A 21,385-nucleotide genomic window follows, 5' to 3' on the forward strand; every position below is an offset into this window, starting at 1 on the left:
CTAGTCATGGTTCAACTTGCCTAGGACCTTGTGAAGTTTAAGGTGAGTTCGTGTGTTTGATTGGGAAGGCGACTCAGAGCGTCCGCTAACGTGTTGCTCTTGCCTGTGGTGTGAATTGCTACGAGAGTAGCATGATGAGCTATGGCCCATTCCCAAATGTCGCTGGCCTCTTTGGAGAGCGAAACGGACCCTGTGCCGCCCTGCTTGTTTATATAATACTGGGCGGTGGAGCTGTCTGTAGCGATCTGAATGTGATGTCCATCCAGGTGCCCTCCAAATGAAGACAGAGTGAGACGGATGGCACAAAGCTCTAATAAATTTATGTGCAACCGGGATTCTAAATGTGACCATGTACCCCGTGATGTCAGGTTACCACAATGAGCACCCCATCCAGAAAGGGAAGCATCTGTGAACAGGTACCTCTCAGGGGAAGGACAATGAAAGGGGACGCCTGAGAGGATGTTGATGTCATACGCCCACCACTGCAGGGAAGCAATGACATATCTGGGGATGGATAGGCGTTTGTACTGGGAGTCGACATTGAGCCAGAACGCCCAGAGGAACCAATTTTTGAGCGGGCGCATACGAAGTCGTGCAAACTCCACCACAGCCGTGGTGGAAGCCATGAGGCCTAACAACTGCTGAATGTGGTAGGCTGTCTGAAAGCGTTTCTTAGTGAACTTGGACACCAATTTCTGGATGGTGCAACCTCTTTGAACAGGGAGGAAGGCCCTGGCTTGTTTGGCATCCAAGCGCGCTCCAATGAAGGTCTGTGTCTGTGCAGGGACAAGTTTGGACTTGGAAAAATTAACTAAAAGACACAGATTATGAAGGACTGCAAGGACTAAATCCACTTGCGTGGCCAACTGTGATTGAGAAGGACCCAAAATTAACCAATCGTCGAGCTAAGGAAATATTACACAACCCTTTAGGGCAAGGTGAGCTACCATGACCGCAAGGCACTTTGTGAAGGTCCTGGGGGCCGTAGATAACCCGAAGGGTAACACATTGTACTGGTAACATTTTCCGTTACATTCAAACCTCAGGTATTGGCGACACTCTGTGTGAATCGTGATGTGGAAGTAAGCATCACGGAGATCTAGCACCGCGAACCACATGTGCCTGTCCAGGAGGGGAAGCACTTCTGGGAGCGAGAACATTCGAAATTTTCTGGTCTTAATAAAGGCATTGTGGTCCTGCAGATCCAGGATAGGGCGCTTCCCCCCTTTTTATCCACAAGAAAAAAGCGGGAGTAAAACCCGCGGTTCTGGTCGGCAGATGGAACCTCTGAAATAGCCCCCTTAGAGAGGAGATTGTCAACCTCTTGTACAAGCAGGTCAGGGGCCAGTGACAGAGAGCGGGCCAAGGATCTATGTGGAGGTAACGTAAGAAACTCTATGAAGTAACCGACATTTATTATTTTCAGAACCCATACATCACTGGTAATTGCAAACCACGCATGGAAGAAATCAGACAGGCGATCATGAAAAACAACGGACACGTCTAGTCATGCCTGTTTGATTTGTTGAAACAGCTCGGAGACCCTCTGGGGCCTTTGTGGACTCTAGGTTTGTTTTGGAACTTCCTTTCGTTTTGAAGGTGAGGAAAGGAAGGGCGGAATGAAGGTTGTGTGAAAGACCCTTGAAAACGGTATGGGCGGGAAGGTTGGTTGGTTTGTCAGCCAAAATAACGCTCTTTGAAATCAGGCGCCTGAGGGGCAATCCCTAGAGACTTTGCATTTGTCTTATTCTTTTTCAAGCGATCCAGGAAGGTATCTGTTTGGTCGCTAAATAGGGCGTCCCTTCAAACGGAAGGTCTTCAATACGTGCCCTAATATTATAGGGGAGCGCAGATTGACGCAACCAAGTGTGCCTGCGGATGACTATGGTGGAAGCAATGGCTTTACTGGATGAGTCCACCACATGGCATGCTGCCGTGAGCTGCTGCCTTGCTAAAGACATACCCTCGAACTGAATGGCTATCGCTGAAGGGCGTTGGTCGTCAGGAAGGAGGGAAATTTGAGGGGATACACGATCCCAAAGGGAGTACTGATATCTGGTCATGACCGTAAGGAAGTTGGAAATGCGGAGGCCTACCACACTAGAGGTATAATTTTTTCTAGCAAGAAGATCCAACTTGTGACCCTTTCTATCCTGTGGAGAGGAATGTGCTCCTGACCTATATTTACCAGGCAAAGCCTCCACTATAACGGAATTAGGAGGGGGATGCTGGTAGAGGAATTCTCCACCTTCTCTGCGAATCTTATATAGATTCTCTACTCTTTTGGTGGAAGAGGGGACTGAGGCAGGCTTAGCCCAGTTAGTATGGACCACTTCGAGAATGCCTTTTATCATAGGGAGGGCCACAGGGCCTACATCAGGGTTATGGAGAATATCCATTATATCATCAATAGGACCGGAATCCTCCAGTTTAAAATCAATTTTAAGAGCTTTCGCCATGCGGATTAGTTGTTCCGTGTATAAGCGAACGTCCCCCGTAGGAGAAACTGGTTTAGAGTCCCCAACAGTATCCTAAGGGGAGGGAACTGAAGCGCGGGATTCCTCATCCTCATCAGGGGAGAAGGAGGTGTCATACTCGGATGGATTAGTGTCCCTTGACATAGAAGGAGACCTGGATAGAGGAAGCTTGCGAAGCGACGCTTGCCTTGGACAGACGAAATCCTTGGAATGATCATCAGGATGGTGAGACGGCGTGTGTCGACGCCGACAAGAGCCTCCAGAAGGCGAACATGAACGGGAGCGCTGGTGACGATGACGGTCAGTCGAAGAGCCTGAGTAGATGGAAGGAATAGGATATCGGCGTTGAGAAACATCTCAGTGCCGAAGAGAGGGAGACCGGCTCCTAGAGGAGTAATGGCGCCTCTGGATGGTCAGACTGCGTGAACGAAGTGAACGGCTATGTCCGGTGTTTGGCTGTTTGGATAAAGAACGGCGAGGTTGAACATCTGGACCATGTGAACGAAGTGAACGGCTATGTCCGGTGACTGACTGTTTAGATGATGAATGGTGTTGCTGAACGGCTGGAGTACGTGAGCAGGATGAACAGCTATGATCGGAAGAAGACTGTCTGGATGAAGACCAGTGAGATTGGGAGTGGCGAGAGGTAGATCTGTGCTGACGAATGGATCGGCTCCGACGAATGGATCGGCTCCGACGAGAGGAACGGCTCTGACGAGAGGATGACCGGCGTCTGCGGGAAGCGGATCGACTTCGACGATCGGCTCGACATTGAGAAGAGGATCGGCTCCAACAGGTAGAGCAGCGACGGCACGAGTTCGACCAACGCCGACTGGATCTGGACGAAGCCGGAGTTCGAGAGTGGCCGAGGTTTGAGATGGGATGAACCTTTCGGAGACTCCACTTGGTTCTTTTCGACAGACTGCTGGGAGTCTTGTTGAGCACTCACAGGAGGAGGTGGTTGATCAGCACCGACCTGGAGCTCTGTAGGTTCTGCCCGAGGTCCTTTATCATCAGGCCGTGGGGACTTTGTAAGCACCGGAGGCACATCTTTATAGAGGTGAAGGAGGTGCTGTTTGAACTCAGCCGAGTCTTCCTGTGCCCTGCTTGGACACGGAACTGAGGGGGTAGCCAGGGAATGAGGAGGCGAATCCTCGATGGTAATGGGCTGCTGCACAGCTACTTCGGAGGCGAGCGACGCCGATGGTTGAGACGGTTTGGTTTGAGATTGGCGTCGAAGAGACTTCGGCGAATGCGAAGGTGATCGGCGCAGAGGCGATCTGGAGTGGGACGTATGGTGCGAAGAGCCACGGCCATCTTGCGAACCCGGAGCAATAAACTTTGCCGGACGAACAACGACCGACGAGGGCTTCTTAGAAGGGCCACCCCGCTTGGATTTTTTTGTTGGGGGACCCGGTTCGGATTGCGGCTTACCGGTCGAAGGACCAGGCTCAGCAGTTTGACCTCGTGGGCGAAGAGACTCCTTATAAAGATGAGAGAGCAGGCGAGTCAACCGAACCCTCAAGGCCTTGTTGGTGAGTTTGGAGCAACTTTTACAAGTTGCAGGAATATGGCCTTCCCCCAAACAAAGGAGGCATTCAAGGTGAGGATCATTCTTCGCCATCTTGGTACCACAGGAGGTACATTTCTTGAAAAGTGGAGCTTTCTTGGACTCCATGGCTAGAGACAAAGCTAACACGTTCTCTCTCCGTGGCGGCAGAAAGAGAACCGGAGGGAAGAGTGCTCCCTCCCCCTTGGGTCATGTGACTGAGGGGCGGGAAGATGGCATGCCCCAAGGAGAGGGGGAGCACTTTCTTAGATTTTGCTAGAAGCTGACAAATCTTATCCGTGGCTGGCCTGTGCCTGCGCAGTCCCCCAATGTGGGACTGCATAGAAGCCACACCGATGAACTGTGAGTGAGATGGACCAATGGGTTCAACTCACATTGATTGGTTATGCATGGGAGTTTTACCTGGGGTTCGATGCTTGCTTGACCCACACCTTTCCATCATGAATCCAACATTTGCTATGCACCAGCAAAGTCACCGAGCTCAAATCCAGAAGCGTCTCCCCGCCCATTGAATACGCTGCTTTGTAACTGGCTGTAGTGTTTTCTGACAGAAAAAACATCCAGCTTCCCTCTCCCCCGGCAGAAACCCAAGTGCTGTTTTACAGAACAATTTAAAAAAACAGTGTGCTTTAAAAGGAACCGGGGGGGGGGGGGAGAGAGACCCAAGTGTCCTTTTATAACCTTTGCTTATGTGAATGTCTGCTTAGAAAGAACTCAGGGTGGAGAATAAAAAACCCCAATAAGCATTTGTCTCCCTGCACCCTGAAAAGCTGCACTGTAATTGACTGTAGTTCTCACTGTGAGAAAAACGTCACCATCACCCCCAACTTCCCTGTCGCGCACTTTGGTTTGTGCATGGAGATTTCACCCGGGCTGATCTCAGGGGAGATTGAAGAATCGGATTATTCCAGGGACGGGAAGACCTGAGCTTTGTAAGGCCTGGGCGCGAGGTCATCTCTAATGGACGGAAAACTCATGCATAACTCCAAGGAACAACTGAGTCAGACTGGGAACGAACTTGAATGAACGTACCCATTCATAAACGACCGTTGTGAAGTATACTATACTGCAAGGGTCCTCGAACATTTTGAGTCTCTAGGCACGTTTGAAATTCTGACATAGGGTGGTAGGCACAAACAGACAATGGACACCATGGGAGGTGGAGCCATACACATACACACACACAAGAATTTTTAGAAGGAATAAAACCAACACCGTAGTGGCAGGCTGCCACCAAAACAATGTGATTTTCATCTGCACGGCCAATGAGATCTTAAGTGGCCAATGAGAAGCCCTGCTGGCAGCAGCCCCACCTGGCCCCACCCACTTCCTAAAAACCCTTTGACAAGGTAAGGTGTTGGTGTGCACCACAGCGCCCATGGGCACCATGTTGGGGACCCTCTTCACACACGGAAGTTGGATAAAAGGCCACAACCAGATAGGTCTTTAACACATGGCTGTTTCACTTGCTGTCGCCCCTCCAACAACTTTAGGCCTTTGTTTGGATTATGCATGCCGTTTCCGACCATCAGAGGTCACCTTGCTCTCCCCCTGCATTTCCCTGCGTATTGCCCGCGTTTTCAAATTTGAGATAAAACAAGTCTCTGAAAACGCGGGCAAAACGCGGGGAAAGGCAGGGGGAGAGCGAGGCGACCTCCGACAGTCAGAAATGGCATGCAAAATCAACACAAAAGACTCGAAGTTATCAGAGGGGTGACGGCAAGGGCAACAGCCACGCATAAAAGACCATAAACTCAAGTTGATTGATGAGCCCAGGTCGTCTGCAGGGCTTTAAAGCAAATGCTCACCAACAGCAGTTCAAAACATTTGTTCAGTGCCCCATAACGTGTCACTGCCAATCAGCTGTGCAGCATTCCTCACCTTAGAGGCATGGAGCAGAACAACACTGGAGCTAAAGCAGGACAAAGTTGGCCAAAGCATTATCTCCTGGTGAGCACAAGGGTTTGGTACCTCTTTGTTTAAAAGCAAATGCACAGGACTTACACATCACTTTGCGTCGTATAGATATGATCGAAAAGAGATTCAATTGCCATCCACTTGACAGGTATCCGGCCCTGGAGGAACAAGCAAGAAAATTACTGCCTGTGAGGGAGCTTAACATGACTTCTCACGTCACATTCGACAGGGACACTTCACATTTATCTTGTACGTATTGGCAGCCTCTCTCATAGAATCATAGGGTTGGAAGGGACCACCACAGTCATCTAGTCCAACCCCCTGCACAATGCAGGGAATTCACAACTACCTCCCCCCTTCCCCCCCACCAGTGACCCCTACACACCCAGAAGATGGCCAAGATGCCCTCCCTCTCATAATCTACCTAAGGTCATCGAATCAGCATTGCTGACACATGGCCATCTAGCCTCTTCTTAAAAACCTCCAGGGAAGGAGAGCCCACCAACTCCCAAGGAAGCCTCTTCCGCTGAGGAACTGCTGTTAGAAAATTCTTCCTAATGTCTAGAAGGAAACTCTTTTGTTTTAAAACCATGATACTTCTCAGAAAATAAGTGCCTTTCCCCTCACATGAATATCAGAAATACCTATTTTGAAATAAAATTAAGCATGAATAGCCCTGACTAGCTCGATCTTGTCAGAGCTTGGTAGCTAAGTAGGGTCAGCCCTGGTTAGTTCTTAGATGGGAGACCACCAAGGAAGTCCAGGGTTGCCAAGCAGAGGAAAGCAGCGGCAAACCATCTCTGGTCATCCCTTGCCCTGAAAACTCCATGGTCCCGGGGTTGCCCAGCGCTGGTTGAAATAAATAGGGCTGCACTGTAGTTAATTCTAACACTGCAGGCAATAGATCATGATGGGTAGCTGTGGTAGTCTGTCAACAGCAGTAGAAAAGAGCAAGAGTCCAGTAGCATCTGAAAGACTAACAACATTTGTAGCCCTATGGGGGGGGAGTGGTGGGGGCCCTTGTTACTCCCCAGGGGAAAACCCATACCCTGGTGACTGGTCCGCATTGTTCTATCCAATAATGACTAGTACACCATAGCTGGAGTGAAAAAGGCCACAACTTTATTGATTACAGCGTTAGGCATTGGCAAGCATGAAGGGCGAGATCCAGGGATCAGCTGACCTGTCTGTCAGCTGATAGCACCCTGCGCCCAACCCGTCTGCTGGGCGCAGCCTGAGATGGCAGTATGCCGGGCCCCCACGCGGGCGGAAGCCAACTGTGTGGTCCACTGCCACTTGGGAGGAGGCCAAACCGCAGCCCCAGAGCCAGGCTTCACCAATCCTGGCCTCCCCCCAAAACCCCTTATTAGGGTCCCCAGAGTGGGAAGTGGGGCACACAGGGCATCTTTCCCCCAAACTGGATCCGGCCCCATGCCCAAACCGCCAACCCTCAGTTGCGACAGATGACCCACCCAAACCCCTAGAAACCAAGGGGAGGGCGGGCGGGACAAGCAGCGTGGTGGGGAAGAATGGCCGAGGCCAGGGGCGGGGCTGAGTTTTATCCCCCCCCCCCGACGTGCCGGCCGGCCCCGATCTCATTGGAGCCGGCCCGGCCCCATGACACCCTGAAAGGGCCCAACAGGTCCACCCGGGGGGGGGGGGGCGACAGCTGCGGGGGCGGCCGGGAGCAGGCTGCCGCCATTGCTCCCCCGGCCACCCCATGTAGAACACGGGCTCACCCCCCACCCCCAAAAAGGGGGGGCGCCATCGCCCCGCCGACTCCGAACAGCTGCGGCAGCCAGTAAGCCAGCCTCCTGCCCCCCCCCCCATTCCTGCCCCCGCGGGTCCGCAAACCCGGATCCCCCCAAAGGGATCCGATGCTTCTGGCAGGGTGTGAGCTTTCGTGAGCCACAGCTCACTTCTTCAGATACCTGATACTTCTTCAGATAGCTCAAACCCTGCTAGAAATTTTGTTAGTCTTTAAGGTGCTACTGGACTCCTGCTTTTTTTTGCTCCCTCAGGCAATGTTTTAAAAATCAGTCTGTCGGCTGAAAACAGATGTCGCCACATGCTGAGGCTGGCAGTTTTCTTGGACACCTGTCAAACATCCTGAGTGACAAAATCACAGACATCAGTGATTCTGTGTTCTACCTTGCTCCGCTTGACATAGGAATCCTCCTCGTAAACGTCCCGTGACAGCCCAAAATCAGAAATCTTCATCTTACGTCCCTCTGCCACCAACACATTTCTGGCTGCTAAATCTCGATGTACAAGCTTTGGAGGAAAGGGAAATTTAAAATTTAAATTTTTTTAAAATTTTGTAATAATAATAATAAGGACTCAAGCCATAATCTCCTTTACAAATAAAACAGTAAACATATGCCCAAGAAAAGGAAAAAAAGTATCTCAACAATAAGTATAAGGAATAGGTAATAAGATAATATGGAGCACTAATTAACGATTATCTCAATATTTTGTCTAAAACCTTAAAATTCTTTAATTAACCACAATATTTATATTCATCAGTTTATTAAAATGACTTCTAACATAACATGACTAAATAGACATGATGTTAACTGTTCGATTGTTTCTACTACAAATGCATTTTAAAATTCTACTAATTGTTCCCAATATTAAAAAATTGAGTCCCTCCCCACATCTTATTTGAACTATATTCAATATAGTATACAAATAAATGTTTTCAAGAATTTCTAATCACATCATTGTACTCTTTTCTGTTCCTTCTCCCCCCCCCCCTTTTTTAGGAACAATATATATAATATGCTTTCTATTTATCATGGAACTCTTTGCTTGATCTTTTGTTCATACAGCTAGTCGGTTTTGCTGTTACTGCATATTCTGCTAATTTGCTCTTCCATTCCTCTCCATCTGGGCAGTTCTACTTTCCATTTCATTGCAAATGCTACTCAAAGCTGCTATTGCAACCAAATGGATGGTAGGAGAGTTTCGTTGCAAACGTTGTTCTAGGACTGAAGAAATTAGATATCGTGCCAGCGTCTCTTTAAGGGCTACAAACGTTGCAGAGGGAAGGACATCGTACCTTCATTTCAGCCAGATACTGCATCCCACGAGATATCTGCCAGGCGAAAGAGATGAGGTCCCCCATGGTTAAGGCCCGCTCATCTGGATTATCCAGGTAGCTGGAATTCCTATTGGCATCACTGCCCACATAACTGGGCCCCACCTTCCGGCTTTCCCTCAGGAAACTGCGCAAGGAGCCATATTTGGCATATTCGACTATTAAATATAAAGGCCCTGCAGTAAAATGAAAGACAAAATCCATCAGCAGAGTTGGATCAACTTGCTTGCCAAAAATCAGATGACACAATCACATATTTACCACCAGGGATGTGTCTACTTAAAAAAAAAAATATTCCCCATTAGTTGTGTGATCTGCATACATTATTCAAATCAAGGAAATTTGAATATACTGTTTATTGTACGAAACAGAGGGGGTAATGATCCAACCTTAAAACAAAGTTGGGTACCCAAAAGATTGGGTGAAATAAAATAAAATTAAACAATGAAATCTACCTTAGGCAGATCATGAGAGGGAGGGCACGTTGGCCATCTTCTGGGCATGGAGTAGGGGTCACTGGGTGTGTGTGCGGGGGGAGGTAGTGTGAATTTCCTGCATTGTGCAAGGGGTTGGACTAGATGACCCTGGTGGTCCCTTCCGAGTCTATGATTCTATATTACCCATAAAATCTTCTTTTTGAATTATGATATTTTTAGATACAAAATTGTTCTATTTGTTAATTTCTGTTTATGTGTGCATAATACGTTTTACTAGACCACTGAAGAAGGTCTGGGGGCCGAAACGTATTAGGTGCGTGGTTTTAGAATATCAACCCTGTATTTGTTGCCACAAGGGCTTGTTTTTAATATATGCGTGAGTGCTTTGTAATAAGTATATTTCATTGTTTTCACCCAACCGTTTGGGTGCTATACTGGTTATTGTGCAACATTTTCTCCTGGAAAAGGGGTGGAGAAAGGAGCTTATACAGCCGTAAAGTTCCACCCCTTGACTTTCTCTGTTTTGTCTCATTCTGCCACTAGAGATTTCGTCAGCCGTAGGGTGGATCTTTTCAACTCTTTCTTCACAGTCTGAAGAGATATGCAGCATGCTGAATTCTGTGCCCAATACCTCATTCTAAAGATTTTGCAAGAGCACAGAATAAATACCACCCTGCTTACCTTGTCTGTCAAAGTTTAGGTTTTGACATAATACCAGAGACACCACATTTTTATTACATGGTTTTTCATTTTTATATCCCTACACCTCCTTTTGTTTCCTACACAGGAGGCGACCTAAAGGGGAATTGTTTTCAGGTTTTAAAAGAACAGAATTCAGAGATGTAGGGTGGGGATTTGCATGCTGACAAGTTACGTGGGCTGGACAGTGACCTCCCAGAAAGGCAAACACATGAAAAGAGAGGAAATGTGCTTATTTCTGGAAACATGCCTTGGGGTGAAACGCTAATTAACAGAGCAACGCAGCCTTTCTTCCAAAGACAAAATGAAAAACTTGCGGCATTTTTAGTTTTTTATAGGACACTTAATGCAGATCTTCATGCAAACTGGTTTGAACGGGGGGGGGGGGGACACCAACGTAAAGAGTTCAGTTTAAAATGAGCACATTACATTTGGCAGCCCGTGGTAATTCTCACAGTATCTTCATTCTTCCCGCACGATAATTAGGTACAGCTTTTTAAAGCTTTCAAGCGCAGGCTTTCACAAAAAGGGTCCTGACATTTCAGTCCATTAGCGGAGCTCTTCCTCCCAGCCACCCACATGAATCACCTCGGGCAGCTCGACAATGTGGAATTCGCAAAGCCCTCACTGCTCAAAAGAGATCGGGGAAGATCCGATGGAATCCCAGATGGAAGAAGATCATGGAATGGATCTCTTCCCCTGCCCCCTATGGCTTCCTGGAGCCCTTGAATGTGCTCTTGGGGGGAGGACCTGGGACTAGGGTTGCCACCCTCCAGGTACTATCTATAATAAATGGCAACATGTGGCTTCAAAGGTAATATAATATGAAATATATCAACTGGAAAAGAAAACAACATTATAGAATATAATAATTCTATTTTTTGGAAAATCCAAAACACAACATATATTCATAAACACTGTGTTGAAAGCCACACAGAAACCTCATTGGGTCTGAAATAACAAAAAATGTATATATATAGATTGCTTTTAACAACAATACATGAACAACATAAATTCAATAATTATTTCTGTGGCCGTAACAAAGGCTCATGTATACTCAAGAATTATAAAGTAAAGTAAAGGTCCCCTGTGCAAGCACCGGGTCATTCCTGACCCATGGGGTGACGTCACATCCCGACGTTCCCAAGGCAGACTTTGTTTGCGGGGTGGTTTGCCAGTGCCTTCCCCAGTCATCTTCCCTTTACCCCCAGCAAGCTGGGTACTCATTGAGCCGGCTACCTGAAACCGACTTCCGTCGGAATCGAACTCAGGTCGTGAGCAGAGCTTCTGACTGCAGTACTGCAGCTTAACACTCTGCGCCACGGGGCTCCTAAGAATTATAGTCCATGAAAAATCATGAAGAGACGAAGAAAGGTCCAAGGTGGGTCTATCACAAGTACGCATTTCGGAATCCAATCCTTCCTCAGCTTGGCGACCACAACGATGTTTAAAGAAACCAATAATAATGGCTTCTAAAAATAATGATAATCATAATAATAATAAGGCTTATCAAAATGGCTACAGTGACAACTTATGAGTCTTGAGAATACATTTGTAACAACATGAATGCAATTTCAAAAATAAGACTGCTTACCACTGCTTTTCAAAAAGTCCAAAGAACCTTCAAAAGGAAATTCATGGGAACATTTTTTTCCTATGGTACAATGAAGCTAATCAATAAGGCTAATGTTAAAAATGAGCCAAAGATTGAACAACTCTCCATAAAAAGCAATCTGTATATATACATTTTTTGTTATTTCAGACCCAGTGAGGTTTCTGTGTGGCTTTCAACACAGTGTTTATGAATATATGTTGTGTTTTGGATTTTCCAAAAAATAGAATTATTATATTCTATAATGTTGTTTTCTTTTCCAGTTGGTATATTTCACATTATATTATCTTTGAAGCCACGTGCTGCCATTTATTATGGTTTCTACTATTTCCAGCATAGGTATTTTCTTCTTCCACCCTCCAGGAACTAGCTGGAGATCTCCTGCTACTACAACTGATATCCAGCCGATAGAGATCAGTTTACCTGGAGAAAAGGGCCCCTTTGGCAGTTGGACTCTTTGGCATTGAAGTCCCTCCCCTCCCCAAACCCCGCCCTCCTCAGGCTCCACCGCAAAAACTCCAAAAACCTCCCGCCAGTGGCGAAGAGGGACCTGGCAAACAGACACCTTGTGAGGTAGGTGGGACTGAGAGTTCGGAGAGAACTGTAACTGGCCCAAGGTCACCCAGCAGGCTTCGTGTGGAGGAGTGGGGAAACCAACCCGGTTCTCCAGATTACAGTCCACCGCTCTTGACCACTATACCACACTGATACATATAGGAACAAATAGTTGACTATGGTGAAGTAGAAATCCCAGATAACAAAGAGATTATCTTGCGCTGGGCGTTCCACTGAAAGTATTGCTGCACGATCCACTATGGCAGAATTATAAATTATGGATCAACTCCTTCTGGCAAGATTTCCTTAAAATGTGAACAGTTGCTATGCAACAACCATTACTATCCAAGCCATTCCAATAAATAGTATGCTACTAGTATATGCCCATCTAACTGAATCTTGCCTTTCCCTGCACCTTTAACATGAAGTGTAACTACAAGTTACACCGGGGTCCACAGTGTGGTGCCTGTGGGTCACACAGCACAAGCCAACACCTTTCTTTGTGCCCACCAAGTGATTTCAGAAGGTCGGTGGGGCCAGGTGGGATTCTTGTGCAATAAGGCATCTGATTGGCCATTGAATACCCAGTTATTATAATGTTGTTTTGGTGGCAGCTGCCACCGTAGTGTTCATTTTATTGAATGCATGAACACATGAAATTGCCTTATACACATGAAGTTGCCTTATACTGGGGAAGGCACTGGCAAACCACCTGTATCCAAACCCTGCCTAGAAAATGTTGGGATGTGACATCAACCCATGGGTCAAGAATGACCCAGTGCTTGCACAGGGGACCTTTACCTTTTTACTTGCCTAGTGCCTTTAATTGGAGATGCTGGGGACTGAACCTGGGACCTTCTGCATGCCAAGCAGAATCTCTACCACTGAGCCACGGCCCCTTCTTCTCACTCCTCTTTCCCAGTGCATTTTTAAAATCACCCTCTTCTCCACTGCACTTGGGCTTCTGCTATGTGTTGTCTCCACCTCCCGTGGCAGCCATTTTGGGGTTGTACATAGGGTTCCCAGCTGCCTGCTGTTACTCAGTTGGTCAGCGGGCAGAAGCAAGCCAGCGAAAGGGGGGAGTGATCTGCGTCCCCGGTGCAACGATGTAACTTCCGGCTTGAGGCAGAAGCGCTGGCATCGCACCGGGGGTGGGGGCTCTCCTGTAGTACTCTCCCAAAAACCACATGCTAGAGTGTTTCCCTGGTGTGAGATAAAATTAGAGATAACATTAGAAATAAATAAAATTAGTAAGAAAAATAAGCTTCAGCTACTCAGTAAGATTACCATAAGAGTAGGTAAAGGTAAGTCCCTGTTCAAGCACCGGGTCATTCCTGACCCATGGGGTGACGTCACATCCTGACGTTTACTAGGCAGACTGTGTTTGCGGGGTGGCTTGCCAGTGCCTTCCCCAGTCGTCTTCCCTTTACCCCCCAGCAGGCTGGGTACTCATTTTACCGACCTCGGAAGGATGGAAGGCTGAGTCAACCTTGAGTCGTCTACCTGAAACCGACTTCCATCGGGATCGAACTCAGGTTGTGAGCAGAGCTTTTGACTGCAGTGCTGCAGCTGACCACTCTGCGCGACAGGGGTCCTACCATAAAATTACCATGGAGTTTTTAGTGATTGCGAGAACTACACTCATCGCTTCCGGGTAGCTCTAGGAATAGTCAGGAACTCTATGGTCAGAAATTCATATAAGTACCTGAGGCCTTATTTTTCTTTTCAGTTTTTCTCCCTGGGATGATTCTGGCCTCCCCTTTGGCTCCAGTTTCCACCCGTCGATCAGCGGAGTGTTGGCCAGCAAGGGCAGCAATCGGCCAGAGGTTTCTCACCATAACCGGACGAATGGGTGTCCTTTCTTGAGTGGCCCCTCACTCAGTCTTAACTTAACTCAAAGGGCCCTTGTGAAGATCAAACAGGAGGAAAGACACAACACAACCCTGATTTATAAAAGAGAGATGGCTAGACAATCAGATGAACTAGGGTTGCCAGCTCCGGGTTGGGAAATACCTGGAGATTTTGGGAGCGGAGCCTGAGGAGGGCAGAGTTTGGAGAGGAGAGGGACTTCAATCTCATAGAGTCCAATGGCCAAAGCAGCTATTTTCTGCAGAGGAACTGATCTCTGTCGCCTGGAGATCAGTTGTAATAATGGGAGATCTTCAGCCACCATCCGGAGGTTGCCAGCCCTAAGCTGAACAGACACCCATTCCTTTATACTGACTATTCTCATAGCCCAGGGGTGGGGAACCTTTCTCATGCCAAGGGCCAATTGCATATTTATAAAATCATCAGGGGCCATCCGGCCATAAATCTCCGGGGGGGCGGGGGGGCGCTAGGGTTGTCAGGTATTCTTTGTCAACACTGGGAGGTTTTGGGGGTGGAGCCTGAGGGAGGGACTTCAATGCCATAGAGCCCAATGGCCCAAGGGGCCATTTCCCCCAGGGGAACTAATCTCTATTGGCTGGAGATCACTTGTAAAGGCAGGAGATCTCCAGCCAGTACCTGGAGGTTGTCAACCTTAGGAGAGGGAGGGAAAGAGGGAAGGAAGGAAAAAAGGAAAGGGAGGGAGGGAGGGAGGGAGGAAGGGAAGGAAGGAAGGAAGGGAAGAGAGAAAGAAAAGTAGGGAAAGAAAAAAAGGACAGAGGGAAACAAAGAAAGACAGAGACAGAAAAAGATGGAGAAAGAGGGAGACAAAGAAAAGGAGAGAGTGACAGAAAAAGAAGAAGAGAGAAAACCCTTCCCCCACAGACACTCACCCGGCCTCACACCCGAATGGAATGAAGCCTTCCCGCTTCCCCTCCCCCCCACGGCCCCACCTCCGCCCTCGGCCCGCAATGGAGAAGTCGGGGGGTGCACAGAACAGCCCACAGCGAACAGGGCGCCGGGAGACCCCCCTCCCACGGAGGCTCGGCGTCCTGCCCCATTGACAGCTGCCCCCACCCAGCCGAGCCCAACGCCTGATGCATCCGGAACTTGAAGAGCAGCTCTTCTATTGGGGGGGGGGGGAGAAGGATGTCAGACCCTCTCAGAGAGAGGAATTAGAACTGTAACCCCCCTCCCCAGGGATTCCCAGCGGAGGCTGCAGAGCGGCAGGAAGGGGCCCTTTGCAAGGGCAGCTGAAGGGTGCACTGCATCAGCCACCGGTTCAGGCTGCCTGGAGGAGGGGACAGGAGCGGCGGGTTGCCCCAATGGCGCCGAGCCACACTCCCTGGCCAGCGGCGCCCCGCGGGGATGGCACTCCGGACAAGCTGGCTGTGCTCCAGCAACAGCAGTGCCCAGGGCCACATCCTGCCTGCCTGTCTGGAGGGACTCGACGGCGTGGCGAAGGCCACAGGCTCTGCCTGGCCAGGGGGAAGGGAGCGGCGTGGCGCAGCAGATCACAGGAGTGGGTGTGCTGGGGCGGAGTCGGACACTCCCATAGAGCTCCTGGCAGGGATCTCGGCGAACCTGCGAGCCGGGCTGGGCCCCGCTGCCTCCCACGTGCCCGGGGCAAGCAGGAAGAGGAGGAGGATCACCCGCCCGCCCGCCCGGGCCTCACCGCCACCTCCCCCACACACCCCCTTCAGACGGGCTATACAGGGGCCCACCGAGCTGGCGGGGCGGGCAGCGCGCAGGCCAGTGAGGCCCGGCGGCACGAGTCTCGGCCGCCCCAGCAGTATTAGTCCGCGGCACAGGGGTGCAGCCGGGGGATTGCCCCGTCACACAGGCAAGCTGGGAAGGGGAGGGGGAGGGGGGTTCAGGGCTGGCATGCACTCCTGCCTCCCAGCAAAGCCTGAGAGGAGGCCCTGGCTTGCGGCAGCTAGCTCCGTGGAGCTCCCGGCCTCGGCAGGCGGGCCAGGGGCCGTTTAAAATGAGCTTGCGGGCCAGAGGTTCCCCACCCCTGTCATAGCTGATTTCAGCTATTTTATTTATTGAATTTTTTTTCTTGTTTTTAAAATGAAGGCTGCTTTGCAGTTACCTACATAAAAGGGGGGGGTACAAAAAGAAAAGATGAGCACAAAATAAAACAATACCCGAGGACTTGGTTTTAAGCAGCATAAGGAAGCCTGTGAAATAATTAGCCACTGTAGCATTTGTCATTTTTTTTGACAGCTGCTGCATACTTTTTTCTAAGTCAAAACTGGGAGCATCCCAAAAGTGTTACTGTAAGAATAAAAGTGTTTGTAAGAATTAGAACTGCCTACTTCTCGTTTCTACGTGAGTCATGTTTCTGATTTCAATGGGGTAAGAAAACAAAAGGTTGTGGTGGGAGGGGGTGGTGGAAGTTTAATGTGCTGTTTGGGGACTTCCTGTGACATAAAAGATGACTTCGTTTTAAAAAAAGGGTGAGGACATTTGAAACTCATAACTGTCTAATAGAACGCCAAGCTGCATTTTATTCTGAAGGGCCAACTTGGGGAAATGTACAACTAACAAAATCAAACCGTGCCTGAGTTGAAGGCCTAAGTTTAACGGGTCAGAACTGAAATGCATTGGAGCTGTTAATGCTTCATGTGATGTCGATTTTTGTTGTTGTTGCGACTCTATTCCCTGCCTTAACCCTTTCATAATGTTTTTGCATTTCTCAGTTAACACAGGTAATAGCTCTTGCTTTCATATGTTTTTAACTGCTTAGGTCTTTCTGGATGTAAGAGTAAAAATTCATTTGGACAGACTTGCATATAATTAAAGGCCCACTGGCTAGAGAATGTGTGTTCAACAATCCTTATTCCGTGTAATAAACTGGTGACAATTTAACCGAGTCCCTCTTCTTGGCACACCTTCTCTGAGACCTGGTAACTTCCCTGGTCAAAGATGCGGCAGAATCACTACATCAGGGTCCCCGATGCGGTGCTCACCAAACGTTTTAGAAAGCGGGTGGGATCAGGTGGGGCTCTTGGCCAGAAAGGCTTCTAATTGGCCACTGGACATCTGATTGGCTGTACAGATTAAAATAACATTGTTTTACTGGCAGCTGCCACCACAGTGTTGGTTTTATTCTCCCTCATTCCTCTTTCCAAATGTATGTTTAAATTTACTTCTCTTCTCCTCTGAACATGAGCTTCCTTTCCGTACATGGCTCTGTCCCTGTGGCAGCCATTTTGTGGTTGGCTCCACCTCCGGCAGCAGCCTTTCTGTGGTTAGCACCACCTCCTGCGGCAGCCATTTTATGTTGGCTCCATCTCCAGTGGCAGCCATTTTGTGGTTAGCCCCACCTCCAGCGGCAGCCATTTTGTGGTTAGCTCCACCTCCTGTGGCAGCCATTTTATGTTGGCACCCACCACCCTGTCAGAATTCCAAAATTGCTCTCAGGGTCAGAGAGGTTAGGGACCCCTGTACTACATCCTACCTGTCGCAAAGATGTGGCTAAATTATTTGCCCCAATGACGGAGGGGATGACGACGCAAAAACAAAGCAATAAACCATGCAGAGACGCATGCCCTCCTCTGTTGGCGTATCCTTTGATGGCCTAGTTTCTTTCTTTATCAAGGCATGTTAGCATTATTCTTGCGGCACATAGGTTTCACTGAATTACTGACCCACCTTTTTGCTCCCAACACCAAGTGCATTAGTCCCTAGCACTTACCATCCTGGCTGCAAGCTCCATATAGCTTGATGACATGTGGATGGTTGACCTGCTTCAAAAGGTTGAACTCCGAAAGCAGGTCTCTCAGCTCGCTTTGAGAGGCATTTTCTGCAGAACAGGGCGAGAAAGGAGATGCAGTTAGTTAAGTCCCTCCCAGGATTGCCGGGTAACCCCTGGCAACTGGCAGGGGGTGGGGTGGGAGGGACTTACTGTAGGGTTGCCAAGTGCCAGGTGGTGGTGGATAAAATCCCGCCAATCTACCGGGCTGCCTGCCAGCCAGCTGATGGCCGGTGGGCACTGCAGGTAAACCCAAAAGTGACGTGGATGCTCTGGGAATCTTGGAGAAAACTCTTTGGAAACCATAGAGTTTTGCTGAGATCACTAGATTATCCACGTCGCTTCTGGGTAAATCCGGAAGTGATGTGGGTGCGTCGCACTACAGCCACGGCCCCAGAAAGCTCCCGCCAGTGGAGCTATGGGGCCTGGCAAGCTTAACTTACTGGCAGGAAAACTAGGCCTAGCCCTTCATCGCTGGTGACATCACTTCCTGCATGCATGGGCAGTGGCGTCATTGCATCGCCAGGGGTGCAGGGATTCTCTGGTATTTGGGCAAAAGCTGTACGGCAGAAGTCAATTTTACCATAGAGTTCTTTCTCCAATACCAGAGCACACCCCTATGTCGCCGGCAAAATGATGACATCACTTCTGGTGTGCGTCAGAAGTGAAGTTGCTACATTGTCAGCTATGCAGGCCTAGGCATGGTTTTCTAGCCGGGGGGCTATATTTGCACCGGGGGGAGGGGCCTACTGTATAGAGAGTAGGTTTTTTTCGTAACCTTATTATGTATTTTTTACGTTTTGCATTTTATATTTATTTTTGTATCTTTTTTCCGTTTTTTTGTCTCCATTATTATGTATTAAAAATAAAACAATTAAAAATGTGTGCTGGAATCCATTCTTCACATTTTTTGGAATCTGATCCTGATTGACTAACTTCCAATACTTGGCCTCACTAGATTCCTCAACTAGCCTGCCCCGTTGGCATATTAAAAAAAATTGGTTAGTCTTTCAGTGCTACCGGACTCTTGCTCTTTTCTACTGCTACAGACAGACTAACACGGCTTCCCATTGTGATCGATCTGCTAGCAGTTGGTTGCCAAAAAACCTTTGAAGTTTCAACCCCATCCTTCTTCTACAGAAAAAGCTGTACAGTCCAAGCGTCGCTACCTGTCCTCCAAACTAGGTGAAGTATTTGACAGTTTTGAACATTTCGTTTGGACGGTCTGATCTGGCAAAAGGAAATGGACGGAACGAGTGAACAGATCTGAGGAACTCAAATAGTAACTCCGAAGCAACCCAACTGAAAGCACTTTGATTATTATTGGCATTATTTCATTATTATTAGCATTATTTATTATTATTTATCTATTTTATTTATTTGATTCAACTTATACCCCGTTCTCTTTCCCTGCTAAGGCCGGGCTCAGAGTGGCTAACGGTCATTAACACAAACCAGAACATACAATTCAGCAGCACTATACACTAAAATAAATTAAAAATTATAACAATAAACCATTAAAACCTAATTATACTAACTGGTGCCCATTAACAGGAATTAATTAATAAGGAAATGGATGGAGCAAGTGAGCAGATTTAAGGTACTCAAATAGTAACTCTGAAGCGACCCAACTGAAAGCATATTGATTACTATTAGCATTATTTCATTATTATTAGCATTATTTTTTTTATTTAATTTATTTTATTCACCGTATACCCCACTCTCTTTCCCGGCTAAGGCCAGGCTCAGAGCGGCTAACGGTCGTTAAAACATAAAATTCAGTACATAAAATTCAGTAGCACTAAAATCAATAAAAATTATAACAATAAGCCATTAAAACCTAATTATACTAATTGGTGCCCATTAATAGGACATGGACCACAGAGAGTTGGGGGGGGCAATCAGGACCCCCACCATAATCAATAAGATGGAAAAAAGACAAGAAAGGGGGGAGGGAGGGAGGCCTCTCTTATTCCCCCCCCCCAAAAAAAAAGATTTATCACCCTAAGAGGGATATTAATTATTCAGATAACTGTTCACACAAGAAAACACACACACAAGCACATAAGAAAAACACGGCTATATATTCAAACAAAACCCACGGACAGACCTTGAGAAGTGGCTAGAAGTTATGACTTGCCCCACACGGATGATAACGGCACTATTGTTGAGTAGAAAACTGGCAACAGTACAATTTGGATTATTATACAAACTAATCCCTGAAGAGTACTTAGAGTTTAGAGGATTCTACTAGTGCAGAGAGCTTGGCTACGTGACCTTCAGCTTCTTTCGAGCCCTACAAGAATTATAACATGAAATTATTTCCCCAGCTCTGTGGAAAAACGATGTAGAAAAATGAAGTCTTCTGAAAAGCTCTTGAGATGCCGTTGATAAATGACAATTTAAATGAGTCGGATGGGCCAAACCAAGATGCTGCCTGTGAGGGCCATCTGGTTCTGGCTCCTATCTGTTTCTATCTCTCCCTCTTTGAACTCGTACAAGCAGTTCGCACCTCTGTGTATCTTCCTGAGTCCCCCGCCTCGTCCTTCTTGCCCAGGTGCCACCTCTCCTCCCCTGCTGTGCCTTCTGCCTTCACTCCCTCGGGCTGACTCCGGCCTTGAAATGCAGATAGCCCTCACTGTCTCTCTAGGACTGTTTGATGTTTTATGTTGCACCGGTTTGCCTTGTAACCTCCCATGTCTCCCATGCGTGTGAACCTTCATGCCCTGTAGTAGATAAATACTGTAACCCCGATAAGCGAGTCACTCGCAACTTTGAATCCATGAGCCTGTCTTCTCTATCTGAAGCCTTCAATAAATCTTTTGTTTCTGCATCCAAGTCTGAGCAATTGATTTGGCGAAGTTTGCCCAGCTAGGTTGGGGACTCTCACATTAAGTTGCGAGTCCTTGCCTCTTCGTTCTGCATCTGTACCCTACGGGACAGCTATGTCAGCCGACGAGGAAAAAACGACCCCTCCGGCCTCCCCGGATGGAAGCGGTGCCCCGGACAAGCCGGCCCCGAAAGACAAACCGGACCAGAAGGTGCCAGGTGCGCCCCGACCGGGCCCAGGACCGGGCACGCGTCCCAAGACCACCTTTAACACTTGGCTGGACTCGCCGAAAGGTTGGTCGCTTTCCCGGACTGAGGCAAAGCACCGCCGCTTGGCCTTAACGGGTACGGGGTTCGAGGACGACCCCGCTCGTCGGGACGCTCTGATGGATGAGGAGCGGAGACAGTGGCAGGAGGAGCGCCAGGCGATGGTGGAGCGCATAGATGCCATGCAGCTTGTGATGGAGGAGATGGCCGCTGCCATGGACGCGCTGAAGGTACAGCCCCCGCCGGGTAACCCTCCGGATGGGACACCGGCGGCTCCCCCCGCGCCTCCTCCCAGC

At 48.4% G+C, this 21,385-nt stretch overlaps 1 protein-coding gene across 1 annotated transcript in view; it reads right to left on the reverse strand.

Annotated features, from left to right (window-relative positions):
- The window catches only part of RET (ret proto-oncogene), a 174,916-nt gene that overhangs the window by 17,710 nt on the left and 135,821 nt on the right, over nucleotides 1-21,385 (reverse strand). Inside the window, exons 15-18 of the mRNA XM_056850532.1 lie at nucleotides 17,937-18,044; nucleotides 9,026-9,240; nucleotides 8,116-8,238; nucleotides 6,052-6,122 (exon numbers count right to left, since the gene is read on the reverse strand). Coding sequence (XP_056706510.1) covers nucleotides 6,052-6,122; nucleotides 8,116-8,238; nucleotides 9,026-9,240; nucleotides 17,937-18,044 — 517 coding nt within the window. The remainder of the gene's footprint in view (nucleotides 1-6,051; nucleotides 6,123-8,115; nucleotides 8,239-9,025; nucleotides 9,241-17,936; nucleotides 18,045-21,385) is intronic.

The sequence above is a fragment of the Euleptes europaea genome, chromosome 5 (assembly GCF_029931775.1).
Source record: "Euleptes europaea isolate rEulEur1 chromosome 5, rEulEur1.hap1, whole genome shotgun sequence".
In the NCBI taxonomy this organism is placed as follows: domain Eukaryota; kingdom Metazoa; phylum Chordata; class Lepidosauria; order Squamata; family Sphaerodactylidae; genus Euleptes; species Euleptes europaea.